The 17,420-nt window shown below is 40.2% G+C and overlaps 1 protein-coding gene and 1 long non-coding RNA gene across 3 annotated transcripts; one reads left to right on the top strand and one right to left on the bottom strand.

Annotated features, from left to right (window-relative positions):
• Positions 1-30: 30 nt before the first annotated feature.
• On the bottom strand, positions 31-7,020 carry nit2 (nitrilase family, member 2). The gene is made up of 10 exons (XM_034208260.1): positions 6,759-7,020; positions 5,197-5,315; positions 4,550-4,670; positions 3,840-3,928; positions 3,665-3,758; positions 3,499-3,573; positions 2,963-3,041; positions 2,556-2,654; positions 2,311-2,366; positions 31-492 (listed from the first exon to the last, which is right to left on the bottom strand). Exons 1-10 carry the CDS (start codon positions 6,784-6,786, stop codon positions 392-394), a joined length of 861 nt encoding a protein of 286 aa, XP_034064151.1. The 5' UTR covers positions 6,787-7,020; the 3' UTR covers positions 31-391.
• Positions 7,021-8,289: 1,269 nt separating this feature from the next.
• On the top strand, positions 8,290-12,962 carry LOC117541130. Of its 2 annotated transcripts, XR_004568272.1 has the most exons (11): positions 8,290-8,441; positions 8,528-8,730; positions 8,815-8,886; positions 8,976-10,131; positions 10,704-10,855; positions 10,938-11,438; positions 11,511-11,617; positions 11,704-11,814; positions 11,891-11,971; positions 12,192-12,281; positions 12,784-12,962. It is a non-coding gene; the product is annotated as an uncharacterized LOC117541130 (long non-coding RNA). The 2 variants fall into 2 exon arrangements; XR_004568271.1 differs by having other exon boundaries at positions 12,192-12,962.
• The last annotated feature ends 4,458 nt before the right edge of the window (positions 12,963-17,420 follow it).

Below are 17,420 nucleotides of genomic sequence, written 5' to 3'. Positions count from 1 at the left end.
TGTGTGAATAAAATAAAAGGACAATACAACTTTTTGTTTTTTAGATTTATTTTACAGCATGCGTATATTTTCTTTTTACATTTGAAATATCTAGTGTGGCAATCAATACATCATTTAATCTGCAAACAAGGGACAACTGATTAATTTACAATGAAATGAATGACATTTTGCAGATTGTCACATTAAAAAAGCTATAAAATGAAAATGTTCACTTTTACAATATTCTGCTTACAAAAACTATCCAAATGTTTGTTATTTGAACTCATTTGAGCCCCAGCCATCACACTGAATAATCACATCTTAAGAACAGAGCTCCTCTCTTTGATCTGGATCTCTAGTTCAACAGTGAGACGTTAGATTTGCAGCAGTGTTTGTGTCTCTGTCTCTTCGATCAGCTGTTTCCTCGCTGCACAGAGGTCACTGAGTAGAGGTCGTTTCGACGCTGAGCCGTGATCGGGATCTGCTGCCTGACGTCGGCTAAATACTGCAGGTCTGAGATCAGAAGATAGAATCAGTGACTCGCTTTTTCATAACACCCAAAATAAAGAGCAGGCAACTTGGTGTACAGCAACAGTGTTGGAGGTTGTGTGGGAACATGGAGGCTGACCACTCACACATTTTCTGGAACTGTACAAAGATAAGGTCATATTGGGAGAAGGTTAATGCAGTTGTCAACATTATAATGGCTTATGGAATCCCAAATACCTGCCCGGTGATGTATCTTGGGAACATTAAGGATGTTGTGATGGGAGGCGATCTATATTTGATTAAGGTTTTACTTGCAGCGAGTAAGAAAGCTGCCTATAACTAGGAATTGGCTTAATGTGAACGCTCCGACTCAGGAGCAGTGGCTGGAAATTGTTCAAGATATTTTTGTCATGGAAAAGTTGACATATGTTTTGAGAATCCAAGAGAATGCATTCAATAGGAAATGGGAAAAGTGGAATATTGACATGGTTGACACCAATGAGTAAGTGAATGACTAATTCAATCCTGTACAGCTGGGGTCGGCAACCCCTGGCACGCGGCACCGTAACCAGTGGCACACTAGGAATAAGTGGAATAAGTGTGCAAAATATTTAAATTGTATTTTCGGATCCTGAACGAGACCGCCGCCAGAGCGCGTCTCCCCGTTACCTGCAGAAGGAAGCCATGCACGCAACGCAGCCCCGCTCTCTTTAACTCCAGGCGACTTTCTGCCGCTTTCCTCCGTGGTGCAGTGCTGATTGTTTCACCACGGAGGAAAGCACTTCACAAATTGCAGTACCCATAAGGAGCTGTACAAATGCCGCAGTTTTTGCGTGGCTGTGTAGTTAGTTGAAAGCCCAGTGGCGATCTGCGCATCTCTCATCGAAATAATATGCTACAAAGGGGCGGACTGGCCATCTGTGTGTTGAACTTTCCTGTCGGCTCCCAGACCGTAGTCGAGGAGGACAGAAGCAACAAGCTTCAGGTTCAATAACCCACTTTAGCTTAAATGACTGGAGAGAGGCGAGCTCTTCTTGGGAGGCCGTTGCATTTATTTAGCTGTTCTTCTGTTTCACAAAATACATCACAGACCTGTTTTTCTGCTTCCTCGTTTCACTTCCAGAAACAAACACACGTTCCCTCACTGTCGCTCTACCATCCACAAACACACACATGCACAAGCCACACCCCTCTCTCTCTCTTAAAAGGGACAGCGATCTCATCTCACTCTGCATGACCCTAATATCATAACATGTGTGCTCTGGAGAATCACAGAACGGACCTTATTATTATGCCGTTCAAACCAATTATTTAAAGGTGTTTGTTAAATTCGGCATCATGTAAGTTGCTGACAGGTCTACACACTGCTTTCCCGCAGCGAGGCTCCCCCGCCCTCCTGCTGATAGTTGACGAGCGTCAAGCTCCTCAACCCCCCCCTCCATAATTCTCGATCGTTGGCACGCTGATAACATTTTTTTTTTTAAATGGCACGACATATCAAAAAGGTTGCCGACCCCTGCTGTACAGTATGTGTGAATATTGAAGGTCTTCAGACAACTTGTGCTTTATTTGACTACTGATTTGTGTGCATTATGTTTTGTTGTTCTGTTATTATTGTTGTGAAAACTCAATAAAAGCATAAGTGTAAAAAAAGAAGGAAAAAGATAGAATCAGGACAACTTATAACGAATTTAAAAAAAGACACCTGGGCGATCTAATGCAATCCAATACAACTGCCCTGCATTAAAGAGGCCCTATTCTGCTTTTAGTGCATGTCAATTGTCTGCTATGGCTAAGACAAATCATTTTCAAATATCATGCATCTCTTGATCTTACACTCACCAATGTCGGCGTAAATGACTTCCTCCTCTGTTCCAGCCTTTGAGATCACTTCTCCCCTGAAAAGACAAATTATAACAATCACAAGTCTGCAAAAATGAATCACAAAAAACAAAACAAAAGCGAACGAGTAGTTTCACATTAGTATACTATTTTATATATCTAATCCACCACTTTTCTTTTAAAATATTCTGCAGCCCTTTCATTCACACAGCTGTTCAGAGGGTAACATGTGTCTGTTTCTGTACCATGGGTTAACGACAGTGCTGTGTCCCCAGGCCACGTATGAAGAGGATTCGTCTCGAGCAGGAGACGCTGTGGCCACGTACAGCTGGTTATCCACCGCCCTGCAGGGGAAACAAAGAGAACTCTTAGATCATAAGGCTCTAAACTTAAAATGCGCCATTCAAATAGTATTAAAGTGAATTATCATCACATCATTGACATGCAATCACGGTCTCTGGTGACGCTTCTAATGCAGGACACATTAATTATGAAAGGATCCAACCCGGGCTCAGACTTATAGGAAACAACTATTGGAGGGTTTCCTTTTTTCTGGTTCTCTTCCTAATCTCACTCTCTATCGAATGTTATGTAGCCATGTCTGAAGTTTGGAGTCTTTACAGTCTCATGATCCCCTCCGATGAATATTAACCTGGCTCTCTGCAGCAGCTCCCAGTGAGCCGGACCCGTGGTCATGTTGAAAGCTCCGGGATACACCAGCAGCTGACAGCCTGAGGACACAAAAACAACCCATATTAACATTAAAGGGCCCCTATTATACTGTTTTTCATCAATATATTATAGGTCTCAGATATATACAAAACATGTCTCTGTTTGGCTCCAAACACCAAACAGATCATTGCAGCATTACCCATAATCCCCTCTGTTTCAGCCCTGTTTCAAAAGAGCTGATTCTCTGTCTGTTACTTTAGATAAAAATAAGGAGCCCCTCCCCACGCCCCTCTGAGAGATATTTGGTTACAAAGAACACAATGGTGCTCTAGGAGGACATTCAGGTGATAAGGTGTGGGGGGGGGGGGGGGGGTTAAAAAAGAGAGAATCTTTGTTCCTGAAACTGTGTTACATGTTGATGTAGAGAAGACATGAACAAGTGGATTTTGCATAATAGGTGACCTTTAAATTATCTGTAAAATCAGCCCAGATTTCAGTTTAATATCCACCTCTCACCTTGTCTGCTGTACAGCTGAGCCAGCTCTGCAAACCGGATATCGTAGCAGATCCCCACGCCCACTTTACAGAACGCTGAGGGAGAATCACAGAGTGAGGGGGTGGGAGGGTTACTTTAAAAATGTATTCTACTAAAATGACTAGTCACCGGAGTATGGTCACTTACGTGTTTCAAACATGGACAAAGTGTCTCCTGGACTCAGAGTCTCGGACTCCTGGAAACGGATTTTCCCCGGCACGTCGATGTCAAAGAGGTGAATCTGGAAGATATACATTACCTGCTGTGATCTCTGAGAACTAAACTATTCACAAACTAAGAACTGGAGTTGATGCTCACGTACCTTCCTGTGTTTCAGGATCATTTTCCCATCAGGCCCGAACACGATGCAGCTGTTATATAACTTCCCCCCGTCCTCCTCAGGGATCGATCCTAGTGAATGAGAGAATGCCTTTTACATTAATGTGCCGTTTACATACATTACAAAAGTTTGGATTATTATTAATTTGTACTACTGTAATTTCAAGTGCTTCCTGTCATGTTAGGGCTTAGCTTTCTTATCTTTTAAAGCGGCCCTGTTATGCATTTTGGGGTTTTCCCTTTCCTGTAGTGCGTGCTAAAGGTTTTTGTGCATGTAAATGGTCTGCAAAGGCTAAAATCCCCCCCCCCACCGTCTGAAACCTTCCATTGGAATCCTTTGTTTACTCCCTAAACATAGTGACATCTCTGTTACACTTGCGCTCCTATTGGCTAGCGCTCCAACACATTGTACGTGATAGGCTAAGGGGGAGGGACAACTCTAAGCAGGTTGACCAATCACAACAGAGCCGGCCAGCTAACCAATTAGAGCAGACTGGGCACTGGTTTCAGACAGAGGGTGAAAAGAGGTGCTGCAGCTCAGACAGTATGAGAACAATAAAGAGCTGTTAGGACATTAAAGCACGGAGACATGTCCCAGTAGAGACACTACATACTGATATACACCTGAAGACGAGCATCATAGAGCTCCTTCAAAATGTAAATTTACAGTGGATTAAAACCCGGTTCTCTCACCTCCCACCAGGTAGACCTGGTTCTCCCGGGCTGCCTCTGACAGAAGCTCTGTGGACTCTCCGGGGATCCTCTCTGCGTACTGAGAGAAGAAGCTGGTGCCGTACGGGGAATTAAAACACTCCTGGAACGATGACGGTAGAAAATATGGGTTTCAGTTTCACATTAGCAGCTTCTGGGACTGTAACTCACTGATATGTTGCATTAGTCCCACTCCTCACATAAATTAGACAAGCTATATCCTATTGTCCCCCCGAAAAGCCACAGATTACACTTCTCTAGGTTCCCTGTTTTGGAATGATCAGTATCTGGGTCTGAATATGACTTATGTAGCTATCATCCATTCTATTAATTGTAAATACTGCCATATTTTATTTTACTATATTTTTAAAGTTATTATAGTTTTCTTATAATAGTTCTCTATCTGTGTTTTTTTATTTTTGTTTTACTTTTATGTATGCACCACGACACCAAGTCAAATTCCTCGTACGTGTCAACCTACCTGGTAATAAACCCGTGTCTGATTCGGATTACATTGGTTATGAAATAAAACTCATATTGTCCATGTGTGATTGTCAGTGCACTGGATAATGGGACCATAGAGGTAAAGTATGGTAAATAATGACCCCACTCCCCCCCTCCTCACTGACCGGCAGCATCACCAGGTTGCTCCCCCGCCCGGCCGCCTCCTTCACCAGCCTCTTGGCTCGGCTCAGGTTATCAGCCTTCACCCCGCCCACCTGCAGCTGCACCACAGCCAGGCGAAACTCTGAGGAACACAAAATACACCGTGTTTATGTAACGACTTAATAACTTAATAAAAAAAAGGTCTGCCACATAAGACACATTTATTGTAATACATTTAGCATTACTTTCACTAACATGTGTCAGGGTTTAGCAGAGCAGGTTGAACAGACAAATGTTTTAAATTCCCTTTATTTCAAGACCAATCAGAGGACAAGACACAGCTGGGGAGGAAAACACAAGGACACCAGGTGACCAGAATCAGCAATCAGACAGGAGGGAAAACAGAGAGACAGGAAGTAGAAAAAGACATGAGACAGGGGGTGACACAAGATTTTCATCGGCATAACTACATTGTAGCTATTCGTATGACTAAATAAAGAACCTTGAAGACCAGACATTCCCCATGGTGCCGGTGCAATATCACAGCACCAGGGAGGGTAACCTGCAACCTGAACTGGCTTGAAAGAGAAACACAGAGAAATAGCAACAGCTTCAAAAGACAAAATGCAGCAAAGCGTTAAAGCATAACCAAAATACGGGCTGAGGTTTGAACTGAGCGGTTTGTATAGACTATTCTGCACAGTTTCCATTATATTCTGTCTATTATATTCTATTTTATTTTCTTGTACTATTTTATCTGTTTTATTGTGTTGCACTGTTGGAGGAGCCTGTGACCTAAGATGTTCATTGTCATAACTACACTGTAGCTGTGCACACATGACAATAGAAGCCTTGAAACTTGAACACCTTTCAAAATAAAACAGGAAGACAGAGCGTGAGCGATTTAATTTAATTAAACGATAATTTCTCCACTCTTAAATCCACCCTTTTTTTTACATGACATATAACAGTTATCTCAATTCTGTGTCTGTTTCTCTGCACTTTGCTGTTAAGTATTTCTGATTAACCATTACACAAATGCTAAACTGCAGATTGCACTTTGTACTTGCCCAGAGTATAACTTCAATGCTGCATTCATGTAAGTCACTGCGTCAATTAACATGAACAATATTGTAAATTCATTGCATGACACAACAATAATAATCTAATATAATGTATTAAAATTATTTTAGCAGTTGCACTTATGAGCAATTTAGCAAGGAGTTATTGAACAGTGTAGTGCAGTTTACCAACTTTCATAATTCAGTATATTACATGTATTGTAATTCGCTGTCTGCATTTGACTGTTTTATTACTTCTGATAATGCTAAACTGCATTTCGTTTTATTATACAACGAACATGTACTTTGTGCAAAGGGAATAAAGGGTGTGATATATAATAATGATAGAAGCACAACAACAACAACAAACATGTATACATAGGCTACTTTAAATATGTTGTCTAAATTAGCCAGAAACGCAGATTAACAGTCTGCATTTCTACACACGGTGGACAACACAAAGCTGTACATGCACTTAGATTAATGCACAACTTTAAATACGTTTAAATGAATACCATACTTACTGGACATCGCTTTAGCTAAAGTGGACATGGGTCTGTTTGGGTTCACAGTCCTGGGAGCAGACAGCCGGATGTGGTTCCGGATGACACTTTGAATGTCAAAATAAGAGTTGTTTGTTTTAGCGTGTTTGTTTTTAAACAACACACACTGATACAAACATTAATAATGATAGCATAGACATCTTAATTGATTGTCATTTCATCTTCAAATCGCCCTAATACTAATACTAAGGTTTATGTGGCGTTCACAACCTTTATTTTAAAGTCTAGTGGAGGAAGTGACGTCACTAGGGACTTGTCTTCCAATCGCATTTCTTTCATTGGTTCTTCTTCTTTGGTGTTTAGAGGCATTACCGCCCACTAGTGGAACCAAATAAACTGCCTTTGCAACATGTTCAGGATTTACCATTTTAAAAAGAACAATATGTTGTTTTTATGATGTGATTAATGTAATGCTTTATGTTATTATGGGCTGGATAAAAGCCAGTGTCAGTGGAGGTCCCGGGTCTTGTTGATGAGGCCGGTAACCAGAGATGGCAAAAGTATACACATCCTTTACTCAAGTAGAAGTACAGATACTCGTGTTTAAAATACTCTGGTAAAAATAGAAGTAGCCTACTGTCTAAACTTCTTTACTCAAGTAAAAGTAAAGAGGCTTTGAAATGTACTTAAGTAAAAAGTACCCATAACTAGCAGCTGCTTTAAAGAGTAACTGAGCTCCCTTTATATTAATAGAACAATAATGTCATTGTTAGCTAATTAATGTTTCAATGCTGAACAACGGCAACATGACAACGTTTTCATTGGTCCCTCTCCTACGGTGGCTGAGAGGTGCAATCGACAATTACAAAGTGTGAAACACTTTAACAAAGCTTGAGACAAATTGACATTTTATAAAACAAATTTACATATTCTAAAACAAAATCACATTATCAAAACACTTTTACCAAAGAAAAACAATTTAACATTAACAAAAACAAATTAACAAGATGCGAAACACTTTTACAAAGCTAGACACATATACAAATGCACATTCAGTACTCGTATGTGAGGTTGTGGGTGAGAGGTCGATATCGTGACGCTGACAGGGAGGTATCGAACATTACAAAGTAGGTGACTGTGTGGATGCCTGTTCAAAACATTGCAAACTTGAATAAATCATTTAAATTATATATTTGTGTCCGACTTTCATTTGTACATCGTTCTTAATGTGATAGTAGCTTTGATAGCTGTCCATACCTTCAGACAGCCTAAAAGTAAAACACAAGTTGTTTATTCACAGCCCGAAAGCAGCATCGAGATGACTGGATCATCTGAAGCACATGTTCACACGGATCACAGCTTGTCACTACTCACTGATGATCATGATCATCTGTGATCTGCTCCTTGATTGTCTCTAGGGCTAGGCTATATAAACCGGTGAAAATGTGAGATTCAATAGAGAAAGATCGGTTGTGCGTGAGTGAGTACTGAATGTGATAGAGTGTGTGTCCTTATGAGTGTGTTGTGTGGTAATTTTTTTAGTGAGTAGTTGTTTGCCTATGTGTGTAGCGCTACATATTAGAGAGGGCCAACAAACTATGGATCCAGACGTTGTGAAACAACTGATGGATTTTCATCCGCCATATCTATCATGATGGCTTGACTAGCAAATCAAGAGAAGAGCAGAGTCCTTCAGGATTAAAGGTAACCATTTCAGACATGTGGTCTTCAGAACATCATCTGCTGATAACACTGTCAATACATGTATAATTATGACATTTCAATACCAGATGGCGATCTACGCTACATATGCAGGAGGAAAAAAAACAGGGCTGAGCACCTTGCAAAAGTGGTCTTATCAGCTAAAGAAGCCAACATGCTCTTTGAAGAGTTCCGTTGTAGCCAAATTGGTGGACACGTTGGAACAGAAAAAACTCATCTGGCCATCATTCAAAGATTGTATTGGCCTGGCATGCGGAGGACATCCGCATGGGTGAGTTGAAAATAATGAGGTAAATTACACATTATGGTACAAAAGTGCAACACATAAAAGTTTATAGTGTGTTTTTTTGTTCAGATTGCTGAGTGTCCCCAGTGCCAATCCAAGAGGGCCAATATCAAGGAGAAGAAAGACTACAGTCCCATAGAGGTACAAGGAAACATTTGCAAACAGTTTCAGCTTTCAAAGATGTCAACAGAGATGTACTGCAATGCTCATGTGTATTTGTTCCATCTCAGGTAACAGAGCCTCTGGAGTTTGTCGGCATAGACCTAGTGGGTAAACTTCATGTAACCGATGGTGGCAACCAGTACATATGTGTAATGGTTGATTATTTCACCAAATGGGCAGAGGCATACCCACTTAAAAACAAAACAGCAGATGAGGTGACCAAGTGTATTATTGATTTATTTTACAAATTTGGTGCACCTAAAAGGCTGCTAACAGATCAAGGTGGGGAACTTTGTAATGAGGTACTACTTTGAAGAATTATGACTCCCCATTATGTAACTGCTGTGCTAACTTATTTCCTGTTTGTCCCAATGTTCACTTCAAGGTCAACTATAACCTTTGTGAGAGGCTGGGCATTCAGAGAAGCCTGTGCTCGCCTTACCATCCACAGACTAATGGGCTGGTGAAAAAACGAAATGGCACAATACAAAGGTATATTTTGTTCATCGAATAACTGTGATGCCCCTGTGGGGTCATCTGGAGAGGGTGTGGCTGTGCTGCATCCAGCCGCCTTGATTGCAGTAACTCAGGGCACCTGGGTCTGGTGCCCTGCAGCTATTTAAAGCCTCTCTGCTCCTCTCGGTCTTCCCTCTGCTTTTTCCTGCAGGCGCCCGGTTCTGTTGAGTATGCTATCAGTTATTTCAGTTGCTTCACTTTGTGCACCTCAACACCCTCACACATACATGTCCATGCAACCCTCACCCTGCATTTACACTACTGATACCACTGACGTCCACACCTCATACTTTGCACTTAATTAATTTGGTTGATTTGAATTGTTTGTTTAAACATATTTTGCTAACTGTTGATATGGTGTGTCTCCTCTTTGTTGTGTGTACTTTAGAAGAAAGTAAATTCATGTTTTCTTGTGATAATGTAATGTGGTTATAAAGATCATATATTACATTAGACACACAAAGATTGTATGTTATATAAATACTACACTGTGAAGATAACATTTACGTTTTGACATGATCAATATAAAATGTTGATCTTTGATCCACTTAAATGTCTGCTCTAGGATCCTGAGATCCATTGCTTCGCTGGTCTCCACCGTCTCCACCAACACATTTGGGGTTCGCGGGTAATTCCTAATTGCCTTGAGTAAATGTACGTGATGAAACACCATTTTCACTCTTGTGGTGATTTATCCCCATCTGAAAGGTATGTTACCGGTGAAGAAATTAAACTAAAAGTATTGCAATTGTTCTTTAATACTTCCAGAGTTCCCGCGAGCGTTTGGGGGAAATGTTAGTACGTTTTAGAGGAGATTAACCGTGTTTTGACTGACAAGTGCGGTTGGACAGGAATGTGTGTGTAAGCTAGGTTCCCGTTTTGTATTGGAGACAGGTACACAGCGGACCTTAGCGCTCGTGCCTCCATATTACAGTATGGCTGTAAAGCTAAAGGTGTGTACTTTATTGTGTATTTTGCTAATGTAATGTGTTCAATGCACTTTAGTGAATTTATTGCTGTTTATAGAAAATATGTGACAGTTGCAGTCATGTAGTTTCATATAGTGACACAGAAGAATTATTATAGTGTGTCATTATCAGAAAGTGATTAATGTAAAAAGGGTATATTTTATACTTCAAAGGAAATCTCATGTGAATATGTTTTTGTACAATTTCTGTGAATTGCTAATTTTGTATTGTCATGTGATGCAAAACACTTGAGTAAATGCACGTGATGAAACACCATTTTCACTCTTGTGGTGATTTCTCCCCATCTGAAAGGAAAGGGGTGTAACAGTGGCGGGTGAGCCAAAACGGTGGGACCAACTCCTCCAAGGGACCATGTTTGGTCTAAGAACCAAACAGTTGACCACGAAGTTCAGCCCATATTATCTGATGTTTGGGAGGGAGGCGAGGTGCCCCAGGAGTACAAAGTAAGATCTGATAATGTTGTCATCCTTTTTAATTATTTGTATTTCAAACATCTGTTTTCTCAACATTCTCATTCTGTGGCAGATAACGGAAGAGAGTCTGCAGCTTGGTGCAAAGGGAGGAAGTCTGCAGCTTGGTGCAAAGGGAGGAAGTCTTCCAGGGACTCCAGAAACAGGAGGCAGTTTTCGCAGAGGTCACAACTAACATGACAAAAAGCCAAGAAAAGATCCGCAAGAGGAAACGAGACCACAGGCAAGTGGACAATTTCCAAGAGGGTGATTTGGTTTTAAAACAAAAGGTTGGAACAAAGGAAAGGCGAAAGCTAGAAGCAGAAATGGTGGGACCATATAGGGTTTTACTAATTGAGGGGAAAGTAGCAGACCTTGGGACAGAAAAGGGGAAAAAGAGAATCAATATTGATAATTGAAAACACTATGTCCAGCCTGAGGAGAGGATCCCTGCCAAGTTAAAAAAAAGTGTTGGATCCTTCTCCTCTGGCTGGTCCACTGACCCCCACACCCACCTCCACACCCACCTCCATGACTGACTGCCAGGCACGAGGAGCATCCTCTGATGTAGAGACTTGTAAGTAAACTGACACAAAGTACACCTTAAAGTAAGCATTTCATTCATAACTAACATGCCTTTTTTTAATAGTAATCTGAGACATATGGGCAGGGAGGAGAAAAGAGACACTGGGCGCATACAAAATATACAGTGAAAATCTTTTGGTGTTGGCCCCGGGAAAGGAGTTGGAGGGAGAGGTAAGCGTACTGTCTATGAAAAATGTAAGTAGGCAAACTGATAATTCTCTAGAAAATGGGTTCAAATGATACTGGTGTATTTATAGATTGTGAATGCCTATCTGGCATGGATTGGGGCCAAAGCTGGGGTGTTCATTGTGGACTCCTACCTGATGACTTCCCTCTGGCAGGGAACCCACAAGGGAGGGTTAAGAAAGGTGAGTAGAGTACTAGAGATAAGTGTATATATGAACATATATATTATGTAGTGATGTATGTACAAATATTTTGCAGTTGGACAGATGCGGCAGCCGGAGCTGTCTGTGACGGGGCACACTGGACACTCATTGTAAGCAGATGTAAAGATTTAACAAGGTGAATAAAATGTAAGCTCTAATGTGTTTACTACACATATTCATGATTTTGGATTATATTAAGGGGGAGCAACACAAAGCCACAAATCATGTTCCTGGTTACTTCCGTTTTACTTGAATACCATTAGATTGTCCTTTGTGAACATGCAGCTCTTCTTGACTTAAAAAAGGATCTTACTTGGGCTTATCTACAAAACCCAATCCATCTGTTTCCTGTGTAGATCGCTGGTCTGGAAAAACAGACCTTCAGTTGGGAGATGGGCCTGCACGACCATCAGGATTCTACATCCTGTGGTGTGTTGGTTCTGAAGGTAACATTTAGTAATGTCTGTGTATATATAACTATCTGTAATTAACAAATATTACGAAGATACTTATTACAGAGCTTTTAAGCTTGCAGAGCAAATACTTCTGAAAACAAAGGTCCAGTATGCCGTAGGGATGGGAACGATTATTCGAAATTATTCAGGTACTCGAATATGAGTTATGCATATTTTTATTTTATTTGGTTGGAGTGCCTACATATTATCAAATGGAATAATTCAATGTATACGACAGTGCCATAGCTAAATGTGTTGGGTCTAAAAGTGTGTTTTGCTCCGCTCACCGGTCCCTCACAGCGGGCAGAGCTGCAGGTGCTGATCTCTCTCTCTCGCGTCCGGTTATACTTCACTCGCGTTTATGTCCAAATCCATCAGAAAACCAAGTTATGTTTTAAGCATGAAAGCTGTAGGCCTATAGCTGTTGTGACGACCCCTGCTTTACTGTCTCCTGTGTATGGCCCTTTTAATGTTCTCCCTCTGTTTGTGTCAGCGCTGTTTGAGGACACCTGGCTGCTGGCACCGGAGGATTTAAAGGCCTGAGCCAGAGTCTTGATCTCTCTCCCCGCAGAGGACCTGTTCTGGGAGAGCAGCTAATTATTTTGTCTTGCCTTTTTGTTTGGCTTTGGTCACATTGAATTTTGTTAAAATAAACATCTTTCATATATATATATATATATATATATATATATATATATATATATATATATATATATTCTTGTCCTTTCCACAAGTTTGTTATGGCTAAGAGCCATGACACTGTTCAAACTGTGATCACCAGTTCAATAAATTTGACAAATTCGACTTGGTTTCTATACTTATTTGAACATTTGAATGTATTTATTTATTTTTCAAAATTAATTGTTTTGTAAAAGAAATTCCCACATTTTTTTTTATAGGATATGTACGTTTTCGGTTTATCGGTTAAAATGATCACAGGACCTTCAGCTATGTGGACTACCTGCTGGTGGACTACCTGAGAGATATACAGCAGGAGAACACGCCGTCCACCGCGGAGAATAAACAGAAGGGCAACCATGACAATCATGCTCCGGGGTCTTCTTCGCTGCTTTTGGTGTATTTTGTGGCGGCAGCAGCGCCACTAATTACAGGCCTGGCATATGTACTACAGCGTTTCCAGCATTTCCAGCGGTCTAGTGTGAACGGACACATTAATGAATCGAATGCGTGTGAACGGAAGACTTTTTTGCGTTTGCGTATGCGTTTTACTGTATGCGTCCTCGTGGGGCCGGGGTCTAAGCCAAACTATATCCGGTCACAGAGATCTGCTATTTTAAAGTGAGGTTAACACATATCGACCCTAAATATAATCTATATTAAGAACGAGAAAAGTCTTAACATATATATCGTTTTTTGTAAACATATGACAAATGTGTGAGGGTGATGACGTCAGAGCATCGTCCTATGTGCCGGGTTTAGCCCCGGACAGCCCCAGCCCAATTTAACCCCTGGGTATTTGTGAGGGAGCTCCTATATGGCATTACCCCGCTGAAGCTCACCAAAGTTTAATATATTTCATAGTTCAAAGTTTTGTCAATTGTTTTGTTTATTGGTCAAATACTGGTTTCTGAGGAGTTTTACTGGAATGAAAGAACACAGAGTACAGAAGCAACAAAGCAGCATACTGCATTAAACCTGACCTTCACAGAGAGGTTGAAGTTCATGTGGAGAGGAGGCTTCAGTAGTCTGTCTGCACTCTGTTTAGTTGTGCTATCTTACAATCAATATAGTAAATGTGAGGTAAAGTGTGTCGCCAATGTAACCGGTTAGAACTCGAAGTTGCGATGAGGTCTTAAAATGTATGGAAAGGGTCTTAAAAAAGGTCTTAAAAGGTATTCAATTTGACTTCAGGATTCCTGCATATACCCTGCATTAAGGCCCATTGTAAATCAAGCCTGATCTGTCCTCAGAGCAGCAGATGCACACCTTTTAGTAAATCTGCCAAAAAGGCCACATTATTGACCCGAAAATGCACAAAACGCAGATTCTGACGCTCCTCACGGTCCTGACATCCTCCACGCGTTGACATCTTATGAAAGCAGCTACCGTTTTTAAACTATAGTTAGAAATGTAAGAGGTTTATTTCTCATTCAGAACAATGGAAAGGCTCTCCTTTCACAGCACATCTCCATGGAAACCTTTGATCCCTGGGCTCATGTACACAGATGTTTGATAACGTCGTCACCGTGGTAACCTTTGATCTCTGGGCTTACACACACAGGTGTTTGTAAACATTCATTCACTACTACTTGCATTTAATATCTAACTCCTTCAGCCTACTTTCAGCTATAAACCATTCAACTATTAACTTATTCAGCTATTTCAGGACATTGAGGCTACAGTATACATTTAGTTGTTCATACCTTTTTTTAAACCTTTTCTTTTAAATATTAAGCTTCTTCACTATTTTTCCTACTCTTCCAGTTTAACATTTCACAAGTTTCCAACAAAGTCATTGCAATGCATTTGAGCTGTAACAATTTTGATTCAAATCATTTCACTTTTCTGCATTTCTCCGCTAAGTTCAGCAACACACTTACTTATAATTTGAATGGTCTCTGTTGCTGCTTTTAGCTACAGAGACCATTCAAATAATAACATATTCAGCTTTTTCTGCATTTTCAGCTAAATTCAGCAACAAATGTACAGTTTACAACATTCACACGCATTTTCAGCAGGAAATGCATTTTCTAGTTTGCTTTTGTGTTCCATAAGAACATGTCCAAGATGTCCATGTGACAGAACTAGCTACATTTGGAAAGGTTTTTTTGTTGGCTGCTAAAGGTAACATTCAAGCCATTTAAGAATACAAATGCTTACATGTCATGTCCTTTGTTAAACATTACGCTGTCTTTGGCTCTTTTCTGCTGTAACAAATGTAAATGTCACCTCTGTGGAACAAATAAAGGGATTCTGATTCCATTTAACCTGTTGTGGAAACATTTCTTGATCTAATTGAAACAAATGACACATATCTCTGTGACACCGATGTCACATCGGGACATTAACCCTAAACATTCACAGTAAACCCGGAGTGACACATATGCACAATTAGAAATATTATGATCTGATCAGTTAATTTAGCTGATGAAATTATATTTAGTTAACATGTTCTTTATTCTTCAATTCAAAGTATGTTCAAACAAATGTAAACCAAAAAATCATCCTCATTCATTAAGTTATAAATAAGTTACTTTACCATTAAAACTCAATGTGACATATATGTCACATTTTAGATATGTGACACTAGGGGGTGTTACTTGTCAGAAATGTGTTCTAGGTGGTCTATTTAGTCTAAATAACATTTCCCCAAAAGTAGAAATGGGTCCGGGTTCTTATGGGTTGAACATATTGCTTAAAGGCATAATATAACTACTGTATTATATGTATTGAGCTTGTGCCCCGCTGGACTTACTTTTCTGTGGTTTACCGTTACTGTGACATATCAGTATTAGCCATGGAAGATAGTTTGTTTGTTTAATTCCTATGTTGCATCAAGGTTATTTTCATGTATGTAATTGTTTTTCCTGCACAGTGTAGAGTCTTGTTGTGATGAGAGGGATACAGGTATTTCATAAAAAAAACTTGCTCGTTGGAGAATAGCTACATAATTTATATCACAATTTAATCGGAGCTGATCACAACTTGTCACAGATGATCCAGTCATCTCAATGCTGCTTTCGGGCTGTGAATAAACAACTTGTGTTTTACTTTTAGGCTGTCTGAAGGTATGGACAGCTATCAAAGCTACTATACATCACATTAAGAACGATGTACAAATGAAAGTCGGACACAAATATATAATTTAAATGGTTTATTCAAGTTTGCAATGTTTTGAACAGGCATCCACACAGTCACCTACTTTGTCATTTCCGATACAACCCGGTGTCAGCAACTACGGCAGTCGCAGATATGTCATATTTAATGCAGCCGAACCGTGTATTATAATGCCGTTATGTGATGACTTTCAAAGAGAAAATCAAGCACACTCGGAATAAAGTATTATTTTATTTTTTTTAAATGTTTTCGGATTTCACATCACATAAACACCAAATCCCAGCGTGCATTGAAGCCAATCATTGAGCTGAGGATCTTGCCTACGTCTGTTTCCGGTTTCGTTTATGACGGATGTATTTTGTTATACACACATTCCTTCACATTTTAATTTTAATTTACATTAAAGTATTTCGTGAGGCCTTCTAACATGTTTTTAAATATAACTACGGTTTTAGTTGATATTGTAAATTAACATGAACCGAAGCTGTTGCCTGGCAACGCAATCGCACAACGTCACGTCCGTTAATTCCACATCCACATGCATGGATTAACATCGATTTAATACATTAATGCAGAGCCATAGAGAGATAAGGGCTCTGCATTAATGTAGCCTTTGTTTCTGCTAAAAGAGGTGTCGACCAGCTGGGGCAACAAGAAAATCGTCGTAATCGAGTGTGACTATTAAAAAATAAATAATTATTATATTAATATTGACGATAACAACCGACCGTCGGGGTAGCATTTGCTTGGCATTTCCGGGTATTTCTCCACTGGTTAACATGGGTTAACAATACCGTGTAACTGTCACGTTTGAAGGGACGAAATCGTGACATCTTCACATCTCCCAGCATGGTAAATCGTCACATGTTCACGTCTTGCCGTGATATCGGGTTGTTCCGATACCTCCCTGTAAGCGTCACGATATCGACCTCTCACCCACAACCTCACATACGAGTACTGAATGTGCATCAAAAGGATCTTAGGAAGGCAGATATAGCAAAAGATGAATGTAAACGACAAACCAGGCGATCGACATGTTTATTTCCTGGTAAGTCTACAATGGGTCCTCAATGTACACGTCCCGGATTCCTGTGACGAAAATAATAGAATGCCGCCAGTTGTCACGACTCAAGTTATACTGTAACACCGGCGGTCTATCCGCCAATGTGTCAATCACTTGCACGTCACTTCTGTATAATGGGCATTCCCTTTCCGGTTTGATTCTCTAGTTTGTTAAAGTGTTTCGACACTTGTTAATTTGTTTTTGTTAACGTTAAATCGTTTATTCTTTGGTAAAAGTGTTTTGCTAATGTAATTTTGTAAAATGTACAT

This window comes from Gymnodraco acuticeps, unplaced genomic scaffold (genome assembly GCF_902827175.1).
Source record: "Gymnodraco acuticeps unplaced genomic scaffold, fGymAcu1.1, whole genome shotgun sequence".
Classification (NCBI taxonomy): Eukaryota; Metazoa; Chordata; class Actinopteri; order Perciformes; family Bathydraconidae; genus Gymnodraco; species Gymnodraco acuticeps.
Note: the sequence above shows the minus strand (reverse complement) of the source record. Positions and strands in the feature narration are given on the sequence as shown.

Coding starts and splice junctions, on each gene's coding strand:
- nit2 (XM_034208260.1), bottom strand. CDS start 6,786: ATGTCCACTTTAGCTAAAGCGATGTCCA. Junction 5,316..6,758: donor TTTAGCTAAAGCGATGTCCA/GTAAGTATGGTA, acceptor TGTGTTCCTCAG/AGTTTCGCCTGGCTGTGGTG. Junction 4,671..5,196: donor GCAACCTGGTGATGCTGCCG/GTCAGTGAGGAG, acceptor TCATCGTTCCAG/GAGTGTTTTAATTCCCCGTA.